This window comes from Piliocolobus tephrosceles, chromosome 6, assembly GCF_002776525.5.
Source record: "Piliocolobus tephrosceles isolate RC106 chromosome 6, ASM277652v3, whole genome shotgun sequence".
NCBI lineage: Eukaryota > Metazoa > Chordata > Mammalia > Primates > Cercopithecidae > Piliocolobus > Piliocolobus tephrosceles.
The window spans coordinates 141,475,169-141,498,770 of record NC_045439.1 but is presented as its reverse complement, the minus strand read 5'-3'; the positions used below and the strand labels follow the sequence as shown (position 1 = coordinate 141,498,770).

The following is a 23,602-nucleotide window of genomic DNA, read 5'->3' as shown; positions in this document are numbered from 1 at the left end:
ATGGAAAACCTGATTTTTAGAGGTTGGCGTTCATATTTTTAAAAACTGCTGCCTGTGACCACACTGCAGGCCAAACAGAATGTGTCTGCTGGTCAAATGCAGCCCAGAGGCCACTGAATTGCAACCTCTGGACTCGCAGTCAGAGGCAGGCATCCCTTATTCCAGAACTCCACAGTCCCTTCACACCCTTCCCCAGACCTACACCAAGACCAACTAAGTGGTCAAAAGGTAGGCAAACTGAGAGTTGTATCAAGACCCTTAGCCTCTCAATTTCTGTTATCAAGTCTCCCTTTCTCAATCTATTTACTCTGAAGTATAAATGTCCAATATGAGCCTTAAGAGTGCCTGGCAGAGCAAACAAAGATGCATCTTATAGGGAGCAAAGTCTATGCTAACAGTGTTTCTCAATCCTGGCTGCACCTTAGAACCACCTGGGAGCTTTAAAAGTGACCACTGCAAGGGCCCTCCCCACTATGGATCCCAATTTCACTGGTTGGGAGAGGGGCCAAATTTGCTTCCAACTTCCCTAGATGACTCTAATGGCTGAGAGTTGTCATCAACAGGTAAGTGAATATCCAAGCTAGAAGATGAAGAAACAGGGGGTTGTGCCCAAGCCCATTGTGCCTCATAAAGCAGAAGATCTCTGCAGAGCTGAGCTTCTCAAAGAGTGGTCCCAGGACTGCCTCAGTCAGACCACAGACTCCTAAGTTCCTCCTCGGACTTCACAGATCCAAGCTCTATGAGGTAATTCTAAGCACATTAAACTTCTAGAACAGCCATCTGGATTTAATATTACATAACAGCTATAATATTCTGCTATGATATTATAGTAATACTCTGCTATGCTCTAATCTTCAATGTCCGTTTCTTAAACTGTCAGGCCTGTCTTTAGATGCCCTTCAGCTGTGCTGAGGACTATCTTGGTGGCAGCCAGCAAAGAAAATCAGCAAAAACCCCAGTGGAGTTTCTGGGTTTTACTTTTGTTAAGGAAGGTAATGTTTCTTAACATGACGGGTACCTAGGTGAAAAGAGCAAAGTGCTAACGCAAACACAATGGAGACACTATGGAGTAGCTCTGCCCAGGGACATGTGGAAGAGGTTCTGGGAGACGGTGTGGACCTTTCCATCCCTAGAGGTCTTTACAAGATAAATTGCTACCTCCATCAGTATTCAAAAGGTTTTAGCATCAATACTGTCTGAGAATAAGACACTAGACTTGAGTCAGTCCCCTGGCTTCAAGCTCAGGATGCCAAGCAGCCTGTAATGGAGACCGCTGGCTTAATCATGTTCCTTTCCTGGCATAACTCACTGCACCCATGCCTCACCCCCAACAAGCAGTCTCCCCACCACCCAAATGTGCCTTTGGTGACTTAAATACAGCCATTAGTATGAATGGTCCCCTGTTTTTATTCAACATCATACTGGTCTTTGCTTTTACCTTCAGCTAGCTAATGTGGTTCCAGCTTTTATTCTGCACTCCTTCTTACAAAAAAAAAAAAAAAAAAACAACTCCCAAACTATCTTTATGTTAGTGTTAACATCAACTAGGTTCTTCTCTTCTCAAAGGACAGCCAGGCCTAATTGGCCACATTAAAATCTGCAGAGTGCTTTTGTGTCACTGTCTATTCAATTAGTTTCAACATCATGCTAAAATAGGACAGCATGTTCCAAAACTGAAACTGAAGCAGGAACGGAGCCTTGCTGATTTAGCATGAAGAGAGAATTCTAAGCCTTGCACCTGGACTCCAGAACTTTTCAATAAGATGTATGCTAAACTGTACCTAGCAAACTTACCAAGTCCAAAGTCGAGTACAAGCAGAAAGTTATTTTTAAAGGAGGAGCACTATCATTGAGGGACTTACCCTTTTAATCAGCTTTGCATGGTTTGAGAGTGTCTCGCTCTGTCGCCCAGGCTGGAGTGCAGCGGCTCCATCACAGCCCAGTGCAACCTCTGCCTCTCGGGCTCAAGCGATCCCACCTCAGTTTCCCGAGTAGCTGGGACTACAGGCACACACCACACCCAGCTAATTTTTGTATTTTTTGTAGAGACAGGGTCTTGTCATGTTGCCCAGGCTGGTCTCAAACTCCTGGACTATCTCCCTGGCACTGCATTTAAAAAGATGTGCAGCAACTTAGTGATGTGTCTGAAATGTTTTCAGAAGGTGGCCCAAGCCAGAGTCAAAAAATAACTTGTTTTGTTTAGAAAATTAGAGGAAATACAGAAAATCAAATTTCAAATAGGTGCATCTAACTGGAGAACAAACTTATCAAAGAGAGAGACCATCTTTCTTATTTTTATTTTTGGGACAAGGTCTTGCCCTGTCACCCAGGCTAGAGTGCAGTGGCACAATCACAGCTCACTGCAGCCTCAACCTCCTGGACTTCAGTGATCCTCCCACCTCAGCCTCTCGAGTAGCTGGGACTACAGATGTGCACCACCATGCCCAGCTAATTTTTAAGTTTGGTGTAGAAAGGGGGTCTCACTTTGTTGCCCAGGCTGTTCTCTTATTTTTGTATGCGTATCTGTGGTGCAGTGCCTGAAATATAGTAGGTGTTCAGGAAGCACCAATTTGCAAGAGTATCTTGCCGTTGATTAAGGCAAAAGCAAAACCCCAGTCCTCCCCTCTGATGGACTGAGCACACCAAAGTTTTAAAGCACAGGCAAATTAGAAAATATATTTTTGTTTAAACTTGCCAACAAGCTAAGGTTTTCTGAACTATCTAAAGTTTGCCTCTCTCATACTGAAATGTTCTAGGTCAAGTATCTGAAGGAATATAGTACTGCCAGTATTTTCTTTAGTCATCTGTCACAGAGCAGACACTACTTGAAACAAAGAAAAAAATGTTTTAAAACCTGTCTGGATGATTTCCGTGGTCTCACTAGGTATTGCAGCCGGGGAGTGACCCAGCAGAGATCTGAAGGTGAGCTTCCTTAGTACTGGCATCTCATAGTGAAGGAGCACTGCTCAGTGGGTCGAGAGACCCAGAGCCCACTCTCAGTTATGACACACTTAGTCCTTGTGCAGCCTTTCTGGGCTTGTGTCCTGAACTATAAAATGAGAGGGCTGCAGTTTTTTTTCAGATCTCTATAGAGACTGGAATAGCCACTCAGAATCTAAATTTGAAAACAAACATGTCCCGAGGGTGTGCTCCAATACCACCCTTTAATACTCTCCTGAGGTGTGAATGCTGGAAATGAGAAGGCCAAATTATTGTTACTTGCAAATGATTAGTGTATCTGGGACATCCAAAAGAAGTAACTGAAAATGTATTTCTTTAAAAAAAAAAAATACAGTGCTTTTGTAAAAACATTATTATTTAGAAGTACGTAGTGCTAATAAAAGGAAAATAGTTGTAAGACTTTCATTAAAAAGAAAAACCTAAAAAAAAAAAAAAAAACAAATTCTGGATAGAGGTGTATGATTTACCTAACCAGACACAGCTTTCTTTTGGATTAAAAAAAAAAGATTCAGAAATGCAGAACTGCACAGATGTCCCTAAATCTGTTAATTCAATGCTAAACGAAATAATCTCTTAACATGATGAAATGACACCAAACTTCATCTGGATAAACATATAATAATGAAAAAAGTTAGCCACTCCCACCTCTCCACTTAAAAAAGACAAATGAAGAAATACTAGTCCAAGGCCAGGTGTGGTGGCTCATGTCTGTAATCCCAACACTTTGGGAGGCTGAGGTGGGAAGACTGCTTGAGCCCAGGAGTTCAATACCAGCCTAGGCATCATGGCAAAACCCCATCTCTACAAAAAATACCCCCCAAAAAAAGAATTAGCTGGGCATGGTGGCACACACCTGTAGTCCCAGCTACTTGGGAGGCTGAGGTGAGAGGATCACTTGAGCCCAGAAGATCAAGGCTGCAGTGAGCCATGATGGCACCACTGCACTCCAGCCTGGGTGATAAAGTGAGATCGTGTCTCAGAAAACAAACAAACAAACAAACAAAAACCAAATTCTAGGAAAACCAAAATTTTAAACCAAAGAAGAGAAGGAGAAAGAAGGAAAGGGAAGCCATAAAAGTGTCTCTTTCAAATAGATCATGGGGGGGGAGGGGGAAGACATACAACTTGGAATAGAGACAGCCTCACAAGCAGGATCTAAAACTCAAGACTCCATTTTTTTTAATTGTGATAAATTTGACTATAGAAAAATGTAAACTTTGGATACAGAAGTACCATAAAGTAAATAAACTGCAACTATTATATGACAGAGAAAATGTACTCAAACTTCTAAGGAACTTCTAACAAGTAGGGAAAAAAAAAAAAAAAAAAACCCCAAAGCAAACATAGTCAATAAATATATGAAAGTGTTCAATGTCACTCATAATAAAGGCGCACAAATCAAACCATGAAATACTATTTTTCATTAATCACAACTTTGAAAAAACTAAATGATTAAGTAATATCTGATGTCAATAAAGATGCAGAAAGATGGAAGGCAATTTGGTAACTTCTGTCAAGATTTTAAGTAGTCACTAAACCAAGTTCCACTGCTAGGAATGAATATGTCCTATGAGTATTGTACTTAAGGATGTTGACTGCATCATTATTTGAAATACCACAAACTGAAAACCTAAAGTCCATCAATACAATCTAGTTAAATACATTTTCAATCCATCAACAGAATTAAATGCTATGAAGTTGTTTTAAAAATCTATACATATAGAAATGAAAAATGCCTAAGATATATTACATGAAAAAGATACGATACAGAATAGTGTTGCATTTTAAAAACTGAAAAGGAGAAATAATACATATGTGCACGGAAACATTCCGGGAAGCTACTCAAAAAACTATTAATAGTGATTGTCTCTGCAGAGTCCAAATGGGAGGCGGGGAGATATGAAAAGGGAACTTTAAAAAAATATATTTGAATTTTTCTTTACTATTTGAATTTTTTCCCGTGCACATATATAACTTTGACAACTTTAAGGCACTCAACAAAAGAACATCGCAACTACGGCACACTGAATAATAAAGACACAAACCTCAAAGTAGTTTTTTTCAAACATTTACTGAACACAAACACCATTTTTTCCTTTTACACAGCAAGACTGTTAGTTTCATATTAGCTGAGTTATTAGGACTGTCAATTGCCATGAAACTAAAAATGACTCTACATGTCAAACTCAAATAGAAAATGTCATGCAATATATAAATCACTAATGGACCTCTGGTGCAGTCAGCAAGTTTACTATGTTTATTAAAGTCACACAAATGGTTTGACAAAAGTGCACAATAGAATGACATCACTGGTTTGTTATAAATCACAGTGAATTACTAGAATACAACAATGTAGTTCCTCTACACGGAGGATTGCAGGATGGGGTGAAAAGGACAGGGTCTTTTCCATCGATTAGGCCAGTCAGATTTTACTCCCTAACTGTGTATCTCTGAAAACACTGGTGAGGAAAGCTGAGTTTCTTTCCTCATCTTTTCTTCTCTACCAGTTACTAAGCAACAACAAAAAAAAAGCCATGCACAAATTTTACAACACCTGATAAAAAATAGATACAAAATCGTGTTCGTTTCATCACTTGGCAAGCTTGCATCTTCGCTCCTTCATTTTTCTGATTAGGCCATTCATCACATGACTCACCCTGAATAAAAGCTGTTAATAATTTAGCAATACTTACCCCTGTACACACATCAAGATACACTCCCCATAACCATCAAGTCAATGTCTCTTCCCTATACATTAACACAAAGGTACACACCACAAACCTAGACTAGAGACCACATTTACTTTACAGTTTTAAAAATTAATATATCTCCACTATCAATAGTGTAGTATTTATTTCAGATCCCATATTTGTGGGAGGGCATGCTGTACAACCCAGTCCATCTAAAGATTTGGGAAAGTCTGCCAGAAATACATAAGAAAGCCCTGCAATGTGATATACACATAGGAGTTTTCTACTTTCAAGAGATGACATCCAGAAAAAAGCTATGCATTTTCAGAGCAGGAATGGACACATAGCTTAAAACCTCTGGACTAAAAATATTTCACAGCACAAAAGGCAGAGTTTTGTTTTCTTTAACCCCTTTTTAATGTTATAGTATAGTCAGTGAGAAAAACAGAATAGTCATGTGTGCATCAACACATCTGACTAATCTGAAAAGGAACATTTAAGATTCTTACAGAAAATCTACCATAAAAAAACAAGTCCTTTATACTTTCATTCATCTATTCACTAATTCAGCCACTGACTGGCTGTTTCTAAACCAGCAAACTGTAATCAAAGGTCTGGCAACTCATTCCTCACCCCACCCCATTCCAAAAGAAAAGAAATGCTTCTGTTTGAACAACCCAAAGTGGTCTTATTCATAAAGTAGCTGCCTCAACTATAGTGGAAACTCTTAACAGGGTGTTGCTCACTTGAAATTTCAATTTTCAAAACATTTGTCAAACAGAGTTGGTATTTAGAAAGCTGCTGCCCCCAAATCATATTTTACTTCAAACAATGCTATCATACCTAAGTTCTCACAATTACCAATTGTTAGTCCACTATTAGTATAATGAAATAAAACCCTTCTCAGAAACAAGCAGACCAAAGCTTACAGATGGTCTGCTTTTGGGTTTGGTTTCTTTAAAATTCCCACAGCAAAGAACCTTAACATGATTGGGCTGTGGCCTACTAGAGCAACCAGGGTGGACTGAAAAAGCTATGCTGTCAGTGTCAGTTCTAATGTAAAAACGTTCCCCCTTCTTTATCAATTGAGGGGATGGGTTTGCTGCCCATTCCTTGAGTTAAATAGTTAACTTAAACTCAATAGCTCAATTTTGCCAACTCTATCAAGTGCATAAAACCCACTTAAGTTTCTCATGATTTGCAAATGAAAACATCCATCTGGGCCTCCCTAGCTCATCCAGATTTATATAACAATTACTGAACAGGACAGAGAAGTTTTGGTTGAATCTGTAATACCATCAATGAAGAGATACAATTCAGAGCATAAGTATACCGATAGTAAACATCAAATGACCAAAGTGGCAGGGCTAAGATATAGAACTATCATTTTCTTACCTATTTTCCTTTTTTAAAAAAAAAAAAATTAAGTTGGGGAAGGGTCTGGCTAAACATATTTTAAAACAATTCTACCAAAAACATTTTAAAAAAACAGGCATGTAGATCACTTATTTCAAAAATGATTTTATACAGGTGTTTCACAATACACATTTGGATTGATTTTACAAGATAGAATTAGATTCTCAGCAGGATACTACACAATTTACCACTATACTAAACAAACAAAAAAAATCTAATTACCATTAGCATAGTTCATAGTTTATTCCACTGTCTTCAAATTTGTTCTCCAACCTGTCAGCATTTCAATCAACAGTTTTTCTCCAGCATTGTCTTCCCTTCTCAAAATAGAATGTTATTAAATTTTGATGTCTGAATATGTACATATAATCATTATCCTCATTTTATAAATAAGCAGTGTCTTAAAATAGTGCTGGTCCTGGATAGCCAAAGGGATGAAATGTGTTTTTAAAACATGCAACATTATCTGATATTTTAAGTTTTGATGTTTAAATAAAAATAATATACATTAATAATGGAACCAACTGAATACCAAGTATCAAAGTTATTCCTTAGACTGTCCAATAAGCAGGCCTTGTAGTCTGAAAAATAAAGGGTCTGATCTGAACTGTGGAAAAGCATGATTCACTCACCTCGAAGAAGAGCATTTTCTCTTTCAGGCCACTGAGAGTTGCTAAGAGCAAGGTACAGTATTTCCTTGACTCATACCAGGAGGATCAAGTCTGGTAATTTTCAAATTAGGGCTCACTCAAATACCTCCATTTAAGCCAACCTAAAAACCTTCCTTGTAAAATCTCAGGTTAGGAAAATAGAAATCTATTACCATGACAGAATTTACCATCAAAATATTCCTAACGGAAGCAAGAGGACACACAAAGTATAATGATAGCAACTGTAAAAAGTATCTTGCATCCTTGGGGGATAGTCCCCCCTTCTGTCCCCTCCCACCCTTCAAAATATTTCATTTTGTGGGGTATTTCTATTTTATTTAAGGCCCTAGGTGCTGATTTTGGCTTGGTCATTGTTTTATACTGATCCAACTGCAACCTTTCTCTTATACTTTACAAAGCATTATCCATACATAAAATGTTAATTGAAACCTTATTTTTTTTAAGTTTATATCTGATGTTGCTACATCATTATAATGCTTTTCATTAAAGGAAAAAAAAAAAAAGCTGCAGGTCTTCACTTACAGTACCATGCACTATGAGTAGCTAAGGCATTCATTTGGCACTAGAGAGAAAATTACAGATACAGCTAATTTTGCTTTCATTATCATTTTTAACATCAATAGAAATAAGCGTATAACTTTCACTTGAATTTCTGTAATGCTTAAAAGATAATCACAGAATACGCTTTTAGTTTGACAGTTAAAATGTTGCCATTAAAACAAAACAAAAAAACATAAAGACCTCTGTATAGCCTGTAGGAATAAGTGACATTTTGTGGTTGAAAAATTTGCAGCTCTCAGACAAAATTACCTTTCAAGTGGCATTAAGAATTATTTTTATCATAAAAAACACGTAAGTTCCTATACCACACTAGTGATATTTCTACTTCTTGTCACAAACTAAGAAAGTGAAAAAATTCAAAAATATCCTGGTTCCTTTTCATCTGTCATAAATAAAAATACCTTATTAGGGAGGCATAAATAATGCCTTCTGGAAAAGTAGTTTCCAAATTTTAAAAGATACAGGAGGAAAAGGGAAAAGGGGACAAAAATAGAATGTATAGCTACACTGTGACAATTTGTTTTATAAGAAAACAGCATTCATAATTTTTACATGTCTATGAGCTGAATCAAATAGACTGCTGCAATTTAGATAAATTTCATTAAAATAGACTGAAGAATTCAAGCCTAAAGGCAGAGTCCATCAAGATTCTCTGAAAAGTTGGTTTAAGATGATAACCATTTTGTATATACTACCCAGCATAATGCAACAATTTCAAATGGATTTAACTTTATAAATTTGTAACTATTAAATTAGCACATTTTCCAGATTAATCTGCAGCTATTTTTTTAAAATCCTCCTGAATGCTAAAATGTGCTGCATCACTCCGTATAAATAACGGAAGAGTGAAAACTATCTACAGCAGTTTGGCATGTGCAGAACACCTGGATATCCCATTCCTTTTAATGTTCCTTTTTAGCTCTTTTTCTTCATAAAATCCTCAAAACTGCTGCATGGATAACATGCTGACATAGGCTTAACAGAAATACTTTTGTAAGCAGCTGTTTAAAACATTATCAACTTGAAATTATAAATGTCCCTTGTTACATAAACAAAATATTTTATATCTGTTCCTTTAAAAAAAAAAAAGACAAATAGGTGACCAATATCCAAATACCTTATCGTTACACCAAAACAATGTGGCTTTGTTTAAAGTCTGTCTGAAATCAATTACCATGAGGCAAAAAAAAACAAATACAGAACTAAGGAAGGATGGGATGGGAGGAAGGGTAGTGGAAAGAAAAGCAGAATTTATGAACACATAATTCTACTGTCTGTGATTAAAGTCCTTTACTTTTTAGCACCACATTAAACGACTTTACATATCCAGTCACTTAATGAAATCCAACAAACTCTTCAAGAGTTCTGGGGATCTGGTCTTGGTAGTTAATGTCATTAGCCCGAACTGCTCGGGCAGCCAGGCACTTGAGACTCATCTTCATTTGAGTTTTAAGTAGTATTTCAGATACCCCAGTTGTACTTTTGTCTAGCGGAGTCTTATTCTGTTTATTCGTCATGTCAGTGTGAGCTCCAGCTTCAACTAGGCTAATGATGATGGAGTGCAAGGTCAAAAAATCACTGATGGGCCTGTTGTACTGAACGATAATATGAAGGGCACTGTTTCCCTCATTGTCCACGGCATTCACCTCTGCACCACAGTCCAGCAGGAGCTTTGTGACAAGTGCATTTGGAAAGCTGCAGACGTCATTGGTGTGGAAATCATCAACTGGAGTATTGGAATTGACAGCCAGATGCAACAAGGTGAAACCTTCACGAGTTCTGGGATCAAGGTGAATCAGGTTGTAGATCTGCTTGTTAATTTTGCACTGATCTTCTTCGCTGCACTGTGTTTTGGTAGAGATGCACACTAAATACAGAAAGGTATAGAGATTACATTCATAATTGTCCATAGCACTGTGGACATCAGCATCTGAAATATTTTTCACTCTGTTCATACTTTGTTCTATTTCCAAAACACTGCATCTCAAAACACATTCTATGTCTGGGGCCTTCACAGTTTCATTCAAATGTATCATTTGTGAGAAAACTTGAGCAAATCGAAGAAGATCCTTGTGGGTGTTCCTGTTACCTTTTTGTCTGAGGTGCAGGGCGTGAAGCCACAACTTGATACACTGCTCAAATTCCATGTTATCCGCATACACAGCTCCCCTGTAAATGATGGGATGAGAAACATCAATATTGTCAGCACCTAAAATCCGTTCCCGAACTATAAGGCCTTCCATATGAAGAGCATCTCTGTCTTGCCGAATGGACTCCAGTTCCTGAGGATTTCTACATTCAGTTCTATTCCCATAAGCATGGATTGGTGGAAGAACCTCTTTTTCGAGAATGTTATCACCATCTTGAAACCTCTCTAACATGGCTAAATATAGATAGTGGTATGTCTTTATGATGTCATAGTTCTCACGGTCATTTGCAAAGGAGGCACCCAAGAGTTCCAAAGCTTCAATCCGACTTCTTCGGTCACAATCAGCATGAGAGAGCAACAGTTCAACGACATCAGCTTTACAGCTTTCGGCAGCTACTTTCAATGGCGTCATCCCATGGCCATTCACTACTATAGCAGCACGCCATTTTATCAGCTCTTTCACAATATCTATGTGACCAGCTTCTGCTGCAAAGTGCAATGCTGTGGCTCCACAATGTGCTTTAGCATTGGGATCAGCACGTTGTTCTAAAAGGTATCTGACCACATCAGTGTGTCCCTTATATGCTGCAATCATTAGGCAGGTGTTGTCGTATTTGTTGGCAATGCTGATGTTGGCATTATTTTCAACCAAGTATTTCACAATGTCCAGTCTGCCATCAAAGCATGCTGCCCGCAGGGGGGTTGAATTAGTTACTGTGGTATGGTTCACGTTGGCTCCATGGCTGACTAGAAGTTTAACAACTTCAAAATGTCCTGCTCCAGCTGCACACCAAAGAGCAGTGGCACCATCAATGACATACCTACACATGAAAAGAAGAAGCAGTTAGATAATGGAGGCCACAGCCTAACATACATTGAAAGGATGTGTTCACTCACACCGACCAAGACCTCACTCTCCAGAACATTAATAAAACATCAGTTCTCATGAAAATAAAAACAGGCAATTTAAGAAAATCACTTTGCATAGTACTTATACCTAATATAAAGCTCAATATATGCTAGCTATTACTGTTACTATATAACCCTAAAAAACAAAACCTGAAAAATCAACAACTTTCTACTAGCAAAAGTAAATACATTTCAGAAGGCACAGAGGAAATGTATGGAGGTAGCTTCTTCACCACCAAGTTGATTCACTGGCTCCTAGAAGAACATGTTCCTCCTTCCCAGTAGCCTCCAGGCAGCAAGCAGTTTCTGACAATTAGGAAAGCCACCCCAACCCTACATTAAAGCCGCTTTAAGAAGAAAAAAATGAACCAGATTAAGTTTCCCCTAAGCTAATTGAGTACTATACTACAGCAATGAGAATGAAATAATTATTGCTCCCTACACAATATGAATAGATAACATAAACCTGATGCTGAGAAAAAGAAGTCAGATGAATACAGCACATATTATATTATTACATTTACATACTTATCTGCAGTGTTAGAAGTGAGGATACTAGTTACTTTTGGGGAGAGGAGTGAATGGGAGAAAGCACAAAGGGGACTCTAGTAAACAAATATGTTCACTTTGTGAAATTTTTATATATTTATAATTAGTGCATTTTTCTCTAAGTTACATCATACTCTAATTTAAAAGTTTTAAAAACATGTATGTATATGTGCGTGCATATACTGCTTGTCTATGTGTGTTCCTCAATCAACCACTATAGGAAAAAACTAACAGCAGGAAATAATTCGCACTTTTGGAAAACCAAGCAGATATCTTCTGACATGACTGGACTTGTGGTTTCATATTTATCACTTACTTACTAAACATCTGATATGTGCTAGGTTCACTACTAGGTACAAAATTAGACTACTGCTAGAGTCCAATCTTTCCCACCTTTCTACTGTCAATTTTTCCCCAACCTCAATTTCTCAAATTTTTACCACTAACCAAAAGACCTGATAAGTAGATTTTTGCTGGAGATAGTCTACTGTGCTAGAAGCAGTAAGTATATTTGGAAGTGTTAACAAGGAAGGTTGATCAAAGGAACATTCACTAGGGCAATTAAATATACATACCAAAAACCTCACTAGTGAGCTTCTCACTATACAACCTTACAACACTGGTCAAATTATATCCCCCACGAAGTGGACAGTGGAAAAGAGAATAATGCTCCTGGTGCTACAGTTTGAATGTGTCCCCACCAAAATTCAGGTGTTGCCAAATGTGAACAGCATTAAGAGGTGATGTCTTGAAGAGGTGATTAGGTCATGAGGGCTCCTCCACTTGTGAATGAGATTAAGGACCATATACAAGAGGCATTAGGCCTGGCGTGGTGGCTCACGCCTATAATCCCAGTACTTTGGGAGGCTGAAGTGGGCAGATCACTTGAGGTTAGGAGTTCAAGACCAGCCTGGCCAACATGGTGAAACCCCATCTCTACCAAAAATACAAAAATTTGCCGGGCATGGTGGCACATGCCTGTAATCCCAAATACTCAGGAGGCTGAGGCAGGAGAATCGCTTGAACCTGGGAAGCAGAGGGTACAGTGAGCTGAGATCGTGCCACTGCACTCAGTCTGGGCAACAGAGTAAAACTCCATCTCAAAAAAGAAAAGAAAAGAAAAAAAAAGGGGTGTTAGCAACATTCCACTGGCTTGCCTTTTCACCTTCCACCATGTGAGGACACAGCATTCCTCCCCTCTGGAGGATACGGCCCTCAGCAGACAACTGAACCTATCAGCACCTGGATCTTGAAGATTTCAGCCTCCAGAAATATGAGAAATAAATTTCTGTTCATAAATTACAGTGTCAGGTATTTTGTTATAACACCACAAAACAGACTAAGACATATAAATATCACGGTTTAACCCCAGTTAACATCAACACAAAAAACAATACCCTTTATCACTTCTACTGAAAATACTCATTTTATAATAATTTAAGCAATTACTTCTTCAGTTTCAAATAATAACACAAAATATTTATAAACAAAAGCCTTCTCAGTAACAGTGCTACCTACAGAGAAGAGGATAGGACTGGCTGGGAAGAGACCTGAAGGTATTGGAAATGTCCTATATTTTGATCTGGGTGGCAGTCACATGAATGGATATTTAGGGAAAAAACTCATCAAACTGCATACTTAAGATCTCTGTATTTTACTGTAGGTAAGATATACCTCAAAAAAGATCAGAAGCCTCCTAAAATTATCTTTTTTAATTTTTATTTTTAAAAATGCATTTGTTAATTGATTTTTTTTAACTAAAGAATGGATCAGGCTGGGTGCAGTGGCTCATGCCTGTCATCCCAGCACTTTGGGAGGCCAAAGCGTGTGGATCACCAGAGGACAGGAGTTCGACACCAACCTGGCCAACATGGTGAAAACCCTTCTCTACTAATAATACAAAAATTAGCCAGGAGTGGTGGCACACGCCTATAATCCCAGCTACTCAGGAGGCTGAGGCAGGAGAATCGCTTGAACCCAGGAGGCAGAGGTTGCAGTGAGCCGAGAATGCGCCATTGCACTCCAGCCTGGGTGACAAGAACAAAAGTCTATCTCAAAAAAAAAAAAAAAAAGAATGTATCAAGAAAATAAGACACTACATCAGTGATGCCAACTATATGTTTTGCAAACAATTCAGTTTAATTAAAATTCACTTATTATGTTTTTATTGTCATGATTATGTAAAGTTCAATAAACATTTATTTACTGTCAAAAAAATACCACTTGCAACAGCATCAGAAAATACCAATAAATAGTAATAAATCTAATGAAAAATGTGCAAGACTTCTACACTGAAAACTACAAAGCAGCACTCCTGAGATAAGTAAAGAAAATCTAAATAAATGGGAAAATATTCCATGTTCATGATCCAGAAGACTCTATAATGTTAAGATGTCAATTCTCCCCCAAAATGATCTCTATTAGAGTCTATATAAACCAAATGAAAATCCCAGCAGGTTGTGTGGTATATATGTGTGTGTGTGCGCGCGTGTGCGCGCGTGCGTGTGTGAGAGTCCAAGAGGTCGAGGTTACAATGAGTCATGATCAGGCCACTGCACTCTAGCCTGAGCAACAGTGCGAGACACTCTCTCTACAATGGGAAGGCGAGGAAGGAAAGGGAGGAAGGGAAAGAGAAAGAAAGAAAGAACTGACAGGCCAATTCTAAAAAGAATATGGAAATGCAAACAACCAAGATAATCTTCAAGAAAAATAAAGCTAGAGGACAAACTACAGTAATTAAAATTAAGTGCTGGCACGGGGACAGAATAATACTATCAACAGACCCAAAAAAAAAAAAAAAAAAAAAAAAACTCCAGAAATAAATTCACACATACAGAATCCCTTGATTTCTGACAAAGGCTCCAGGGAAATTCACATAGAAAATATGGTCTTTTTAATAAATAGTTCTGGAGCAACAAGATAATCTATATGGAAAATAATTAACCTTGATTCCTACCTCACAGTACACACAAAAATTAGAGACACAGTATAGACCTATACTGAGAAAGGCAAAACAATAAAAGCTTCTCAAAAAAAATAAAACACAGACTATCTTAATGAATTTAGTGTTGATCACAATTTCTTGAACACAATACCAAAAAAAAAAAAATCATTAACTGTTAAAGAAAAAGGAAGTATTTTATTGGGTTTCATTAAAACTAGAACTTCCATTAATCAAAAAACATTATAAAAAAAGTGATTAAGTGGCCAGGCACAGTGGCTCACACCTGTAATCCCGGCACTGTGGGGGGCTAAGAAGAAGACTGTCTAAGCTGAGAGTTGAAGATCAGTCTGCACAACACAGCGAGATCCTATCTCTACTCAATTTAAGGAAAAAAAAAAGAAAAAAAAAGACTGAACAAGTATACTTCACAAAAGATCTCCAAATGGCCAATATGCATATGAAAAGATGCTCAAGATAATTACTTAACAGGGAAATGCAAATTAAAACCAGTTTACCAATATACACACCCAGCAGAATAGCTAAATTTAACAAGACTGACAGGGCAATAATAAGTGTTCAGCAAGATGTGGCAACTGATATTCTCATTGCTGGTGGAAACTGCAAGTAGCAATGTAATTTGGTTGTTGAACTTTGGGGAAACTATTTGGCAATATCTGTTAGTTAAACATACACCTACCTGAGGACCCAGCAATTCCACTCCTTGATATATACCAGATAACTAAATGCAAATGTCTACCAAACAACATACACAAATGTTCACTGTAGTTTTATTTGCAGTTTTATTCATAACAGTCAAACACTGGAAACAACCAAAATATTAACAGGAAATGGATAAACTGTAGTATATTTATGCAATGGAATATCACACATCATTAAAAAAAGAAACTACTGATACATGCAAGTACATGGATGAATCTCAAAGACACTGTTTTAAGCAAAAAAAGTCAGACAAAAAGAGTACATACTGTATAATTCTGCTTATAGGAAGTTCAAGTACAGGCAAAACTAATCTGTGGTGACAGAAGTTGTATTAGTCCATTTTCATGCTGCTAATAAAGGCATACCCGAGACTGGGCAACTTACAAAAGAAAAAGGGTTATTGGACTTACAGTTCCACATGGCTGGGGAGGCTTCACAATCATGGCAGAAGGCAAGGAGCAGCAAGTCACGTCTTACATGGATGGCAACAGGCAAAAAGAGCTTGTGCAGGGAATCTCCCCCTTATCATAACCACCAGATCTCATGAGACTTACTATCAGGAGAACAGCACAGGAAAGACCTGCCCCCATGATTCAATTACCTCCCATCTGGTCCCTCCCACAACATGTGGGAATTCAAGATAAGATTTGGGTGGGACATAGCCACACCCTATCAGACCTCAAAATAATCATTACCTCTGGGAAGGAAAGGGAGGAAACTGGGAAGGGGCACAAGGGAAACCTTCAGAGTGATAAAATGTTCTACACATTCATCTAGAAGGTGACTAGATGGATGTAAACATATTAAAAATTCATTATACAGTATTGTACACAAGATTCATGTACTTTACTAGATATACCTCCTCTAAAAAAACAGATATAATTATAAACAAAAACAGGCACAAACGACTTCAAAGAAAAAGAGTTTAAATGAATATAAGTAATTTATACCAAATACTTTCATTTCAAGTAATTTCAATTTCAAGTAATTTCAATTCAAGTAATTTATACCAAATAACTTTGGTAATTTATACCAAATACAATGCCAAGCACTGTATTCACTGCTGAATACGCAAAATATCTCACTTAATCTTCACAATAATCCTATGAGGTAGGTACTATTATTATGCCCTATTATACTACTACATTATAGTTATAATATTAACTATTATGCAGATAAATAAAAAGTTTATGTGAGAGCTGGGCGAAGTGGCTCACGCCTATAATCCCAACACTTTGGGAGGCCGAGGTAGGCGGATCACCTGAGGTCAGGAGTTCAAGACCAGACTGACCAACGTGGAGAAACCCTGTCTCTACTGAAAAACACAAAATTAGCCAGGTGTGGTGGTGCATGTCTGTAATCCCAGCTACTCGGGAGGCTGAGGCAGGAGAATTGCTTGAACCCGGGAGGCGGAGGTTGCGGGAAGCCAAGATTGCACCATTGCACTTTAGCCTGGGCAACAAAAGCGAAACTCCGTCTCAAGAAAAAAAAAAAAAAAGCTTACGAGATTCAAAATACAAAAGTACTTGGAATACCATAAAATGCATCAAACATAAGGAAACACAGTACACATCATTGTTCAAACATTTGTTTCAATTTAAAGAACATTTCCAAACTGATTGTTAATATAATCAAAAAATACAAAGTTAATACATAGTGACAATTACATAGTTACAATGTTTCCTTGCACTGGATTTGTTTTGTTTTGTTTTGAAACAGGGTCTTGCTCTGTTGCACAGGCTTACACTGCTCATGGCAGTGGCACAGCATCACTGCTCACAGCCGCCTAGATCTCCCAGGCTCAAGGGATCCACCCACCTCAGCCTCCTGAGTAGCTGAGACTGCATACTACCTTTTTTTTTTTTTTTGGTAGAGTTGAGGTCTCACTATGTTGCCCAGGATGGTCTCAAATTCCTGAGCTCAAATGATCTCCCCACCTAGGCCTCCCAACATGCTGGGATTACAGGTGTGAGCCACTTCAACAGGCCTGGTTTTTAAGATATGTCATTATTAAAAGCCAGGGAACAGGAATCTAAACTACTTCAAACTCAAGAAATGTTAGATTAAAATAGGCAGTCACATTATCTTTAACCCTAGCAATAACCCTACAAGAAAAGCATTACCCTCATTTTAGAGATGAAAAGAGACAAAAAGTGATTAAAATATTTTTCTGATCTCAAACTTCTCAGAATCTATGATGTAAGAGTAAAAATTAAATTACAAGTATTCACTTGGTTTTTATAACGGAAACTACTTGGTCAGTTTAATATTTTTCCTGGTATAGTCTAATAATTTCCATTTTTTCCCTTGAGCTACAGTCATCTGACAGGAGCCTCAAAAAAGTTCAAACTACCTATTTCTATTGAGGCAATTAAAATTTTTAAATATATTCTATGACAAAAGAATTCAACGCAGAATGTTTCACGAGACTGGTCCTTCAGAAACATTAGCCTTGGTAAATTTAGAATTTCTAAATCTAAATCAAAATATTAAACAGATTAAAGAGAATTATAATACTAACATTTATGATATTCCTCCATCTATAAAATCTAGCTGAAATTTATAAGACTATACTGCCTCAAAACAAAATACCAAATGCATTTAACAGAAATTAAAGATAAAATAAAATTAACGCAATATTTACTAAGTTCCTGAAGGAGAAGCACTATAAAGCAATTATCTTTCTAGGCCCAGTCCAAAATTACAATGCAAGTTCTCTATTATGTATTCATCTTCATATCAAGAAACTATAATCTGATATTCACCTTTTCAAACAAATAGTATGCATCAGATGATGGAAACTTTTCACAATAAGAGATAACATTTCTGATCACAAGGCTGAGCTCATCTATTACCTGGTTCAATCTGAAATAGAAATGCCTGGTTCAAACATTTGAAAGGGAAATAAAAATTCATTAAATATAAATGATCCACACTTTATTTTAACCAAGGTCCTTAAAAATCATGTATTACATGAAATGTAATTCCTTGAAATATATATTGACAATGACTTTCTAAATGAAGTCAAATACTGGCATGCCCCTCATGCCTTTCCTCTACCTGAACATTTATCATAAATATTAGTACTAGCGCTGACTTTGAAAGTAACAACACCCAACAAAAAGCCTCAAAATTCTCGGAGGTCCTATTCTCCCCATCCACATCAACAAACCCCTTCAAGGACAGGTGGTCTTCACAAACTCTGGCAGAGAGCAACCAGACCCTCAGAACTCAGGCCAGCACAATGTTCCATGGTCACATGACACCTCCCCCTTGTTCTGTTCCATTTTTATAACATTCTTAACAAACAGCTTCCCACTATTCAACTACGGGATCTTCTTTCATTTCCACTCATATGACTTTTCTTCTTGTCCACTCATCTATATCAACATGGTGTTCACATGTCAAGCCACAAGTAAAATAATCTCAAATGTTACTCCTAAAAATGTGAACAAGAACTCATATATCAATGGCTATTTATTCCAGGTAGGTGGTCCCTTTCCCCTCGAGGCTCTATCATGAATCCACTTTAGTTTCCTAAGGTATTATAGAAGATTTTAGGTAAAACAGACTTTTTAAAACTTTCGTTAATATTTATTTTAATGTATGTCTCTCACGCACACACACAAAACACATAGCAAACCCATAATTACATAGGATGAAGCTCAGAAGTAAAACATTCTAAAGACAACTATCAAGCAAATAACAGACAATTTAAAGAAAAGATATTTATTAAGTAAACAGCAGTATAGTTACTGAACAATCTGGCCAAAAATTGTGAAGATAGCATGTGAATGACTAAAAATTAGAAACGCTAATCTACTTCAGCACACAGCTTCTCTACCTGGCCATGTGTCTCAAGTGCCAATGGTTGGGGTTGGGGAGGGGGGCGGTGCTGGCTATGTATTTTTCAATGGTCAGCCCCCAAGGGTCAAGTCAGCTTTCTATTGTTAATGTACTCAGGCTAACATTTTCACAATGTCTGAAACAAATGCAAAGTGAAATCATCACACTCTTTTTTGGTTCTAAAATGCTAAAATGACTGGGATAAATGGCAAAATAATCTCACAGAGGGTGTGAATGGGCAGAGAGGACCAGGAACTTCAATACCTCTTTTATTAATTAATTTGTAAGCTTCTCAAAAGTAGAAACCTTAGATTTCCTGTACCTTACATTTCCTCCAGAACATGACAGAGGCTAGGCCCATCATAAGCATTTAATAAAGACTAAACTATTTTTACATAGCAGCTAATTCATAACTGTAATAATCCATAAGCTAAACTGATATACGGAATCAAGGAGATGAAATCACAAATGATGGAAACATTTGAGATTGCAGTTTCACCAGTCTTACTCTTAGTACTTTATACGGGGATCATCTGGTCTCCAGCTCTCTCCAGTCTCCCACAATCTCTTTCTTAATTGCTCCAACTTGAATCCCTTTTTGCAACAGCACTGAAACACTAGTCACTGTAAGAGCACCAAGCTGTTGCCCCTCTTCTTCATGTTCCACTGCCATTCTTTAAAACACAGCTCGAACATCACCTCCTCTGTGAAGCCTTTCCAGATTCCCCCCCCCCCCCAGATAAAACTGAGCACTTCCTTTCCCTGTTTTCCCTCAGTAGTCCAAATGAATTCTACAACCCTAAATGGCATGGCATCTGCAAATACTCATTTATGTTATTAATTTCTCTCCCCACACCCAGACTGTCATCCTCCACAACAGAAGAATATGTTATTCATCTCTGCATATCCAATCGCTACCACAGAACCTAGCACACAGTAGGTGTTCAATAAATGTTTACTTACCAAACTCATTAATTTCTCTGGCCAGTACAGAACATTGGGCAAGATAAGCCACTACACAGGCTCAATGCTACATTTCTAGTCATTTCAGGTTCTTTTAATTGCCACCTCAAAACATCTTTGATGACTGAAAAAAAGGGCAAAAAGCAAAACCTTTCGAAATTCTTAACTCTTTTTTCTCCCCACTATTCTCCCTTATGCACACTGCCTCAGTAGCAGTATTCCCAAGCAGATGTTATTACAGAAATTCATATCTCAATGACTGCATGTGCTTATACAGATGAAATGGTACTGGAGGTTCAGAGGTCACTGTGCTTCACTCCTTCTCTAAGTGCGGGAATGCAAGGAGTTACAGAGAGGACACGGAAGCCAGTAAGGAAAAGCAAACATGAATCAGGTTGCCATCTTTGGTCAACATGAAAAAAAAAAAACATCTCCTTAATGTGTATGATGGTGATACCCGTGATATAAGCCATTACCCATGGGCTACCATTTCATTAAGATGTAATGCTATGAATATTTTCCACTCATCTAAAATAGAAAAAGCTTTCATTGTTTAAACCTAAAAAAGAATCAACCGAAACAGAACATTTCCCTAGTCATCTTAAAGAAGAAATGCTTTTTCAATCGAGTTTTAGCCAGACAGTTTTTAATCACCAAAACTAAAGATATATATTTTTATGCTCAGACCCTACTGACTTCAAAAGAAAAAAAAAATACTAAAATAGCTTACGTACTAGCACAAGTCAACCAAAACATATGTAGCAAAATTATCATGCAGTTGTAATCTGTAAAACATGTTATAATTACATGTAATCTGTAAAACATGTTAAAATAAGAGGATAATGTCAAACCTGACAATTCTGGTCAATTACCCAAAAATTCGTACTATTAAACTCCAAGGGCAAATCTTAGGCATAACAGTGTGCATTTTTAAACTTCCCACCTCGACTAACAGTAAATGATCAACCCTCCCCACAACATCACAGGGTAAGATGTAATTTAAGAATGGCATCATCTCCCACATCAGGTCCAATGCCATTTTTGTAGCCAATATATCTACACCGAGCAATGTGGAGGAATCGGAATCATGTCTTGAGATGCCTGGCTGCGCGACAATCCCTCACGAGGCTGCAGCTGCTGCTGGTTCTAGGTGCTTATTTTGACATTAACGCCCAGCAGCCCACTGAAGGTTTTACGGAACCACTCACTTGAAGGGGGTAAAAATGGATGCTCAAATAACTCTTTCGGAGTTCTTCAATGTTAACTGCTGACCTCCTTAATTTCTGATCAGTTACAACACCAGTTCCACTAAAAGTAAAACCTGGAAAGGCAGCCACCTCCTCCAAATGGCTTGTTAACAGACTATCTAGTAGAGAAGACGACTATCTATTAGATCTCAAGGCCGAGGGTGTGGTTATCTTCCCACAGAGGGAATAAGGGGTAGGGGGCTGATGAGGACGGGCAGCAAAACATGGAATGGAGTATTAGCCCTGGAAGATGAAGTGGGCATTAGTGGGGCATGAGGAGGTACAAAAAGGGGAGAAGTGAGTACCTACATGGAAGAGAGGGAAAGAGAGGGTGAGGGAGGGGACGGCCCGTGAATTAACGAGTCCGCGCGCGTCGGAAAGGAGGCTGGCTTGGGATGTACCTACCCGTCGAAGCGGACGGTGCCAGTCTGCTGAGTCTGCACCCGGTAATGTTCCAAGAGCAAGCGTACCACCTTTGCGTGTCCATTGCGGGCTGCGATGATGAGAGGCGTGGAGCGCTGCCCTCCCTGCTGGCTGACATAGCCAAGCAGATAGCGGATGTCGCTTTCAGACCGGTTGAGAAGCAAGGCGGCCAGAGTCAGCACCTTGCCTTCGCTGGCCGCCTTGTATACATAGCCAGCCAGGCCCTCCATGGCCGCCGCCAACTCCAACACCCGTTTGGTCGCCACCGCTGCTGCTGCTGTGCGCCCCCGGAGGCCGCGTTCGCCAGCGCTTCAAACCTGGGCCCTCACAGCCCATTCAACAGGGCGCCGTCGCCGCCGCCGCGCCCAGGCAGCAGTGCGGCCCGGGGAAGGCGGAGACGCGGAGGAGGCCGAATGCCGCGAGGGGCACGTCCGCGACCCAGCCCTGGCAGGGAGGAAGGCGGTCAGGGCCGCCCGCCAGGTACCAGGCGCCGGCCCTGGGCCGAGGGGATCTCCATGGCGGCCGCCGCCCCGGGCCTCAGGCCGGACCCCTCCTTCCTGCGGGATGCGACAGGCGCGTGCCCGAGGTACGGGTCGCCGGCCGGGTCCCGAGAGGTCCTCGCGCGCCCCGGATGGCGAAAGATGGGCGCGTCTCGCCTGACCCGGCCCACCCGGCCCACCCGGCCTAAGGCCTAACACTGCCTCCGCCTGCGCTTTCCGCCCTTCGCCGTCCCTGGCTGGAGGAAACCTCAGCCTCTCGTCCCCCGAGCTCAGAAGTGCCAGGCGCTGCCAACGGCTTCGGAGATCCTAGCGTGGGGGCCCCCGGGGCGATGCGGAACGCTCCCGCAGGAGCGGCGCCGGAACTTGGGCGGGGAGGAAGGCGAGCTTTCGCAGACAGAGCCGGGAAGAGAGGGCGGGAGCGGGAGGGACGATAAGTGGGGTGTCTCCGCCTAAGCCGACCGGCGGGCACACGCGGCCCCGGTGGAGAAAGGTTCTGCTGCGCGCAGTTGGCCCATCTCCAGTTTGGGCCTGGATGTCCTCAGTGCCCTTGACTCCTGGAACCTCCTCCTGGCCCCTACACGGCCCTGAGGGTCTCCAGCCAGGGAGGGGGGCGGAGTGAGAGGGCTAAGCCGGTGGGCTAAGGAGACTACCCTATTTTACCATAGACGGTGCGGGTCCTCTTTCTGTCCCTGACCCGGGGTTAGGGAAGGGGTTGCGCGTACTCGGAGGGTCCATTTCAGAAAAAGGGCGGCGTCTCTAAGTCCCCGAAATGTGGGAGGGCTTGAGAGCCACAGCACCAAGCTCTGAGAAGGGACTGGAAGTACAGCCTGACGTTCCCGGAGAAAGGGATTAAGTGTGAGAGAAAGATGGGAGCGAAGGGGAGCTGCGCTTGCGGTGGAAGGAGCGAGGTATCCTGGGAAGGAAAGCGAGTCCCGCGTTCAGTCAGAGCAGGAATCTCATCCTGAGCCAGCAGAACCTCCGTTTTCTCACAGACATCACAAGATTGTTGTTAGGATTTGAAACGATCATTTATCCAACAAATACTAGAGGTCG

General features: G+C 39.8%; 1 protein-coding gene across 1 annotated transcript; it reads right to left on the bottom strand.

Annotated features, from left to right (window-relative positions):
• Positions 1–5,013: 5,013 nt before the first annotated feature.
• FEM1B (fem-1 homolog B) lies at positions 5,014–22,940 on the bottom strand. Its single transcript, XM_023220735.2, has 2 exons — positions 22,032–22,940; positions 5,014–11,269 (listed from the first exon to the last, which is right to left on the bottom strand). The coding sequence occupies exons 1-2, from the start codon at positions 22,277–22,279 to the stop codon at positions 9,634–9,636; spliced, it is 1,884 nt and encodes a 627-aa protein (XP_023076503.1). The 5' UTR covers positions 22,280–22,940; the 3' UTR covers positions 5,014–9,633.
• Positions 22,941–23,602: the final 662 nt, after the last annotated feature.

Excerpts from the sequence above, each read along its gene's own strand:
- FEM1B (XM_023220735.2), bottom strand. The coding sequence starts at position 22,279 with ATGGAGGGCCTGGCTGGCTATGTATACAAGGCGGCCAGCGAAGGCAAG. Across the intron at positions 11,270-22,031 it reads GGCACCGTCCGCTTCGACGG|GTATGTCATTGATGGTGCCA; the intron begins GTAGGTACATCC and ends TTTCATGTGTAG.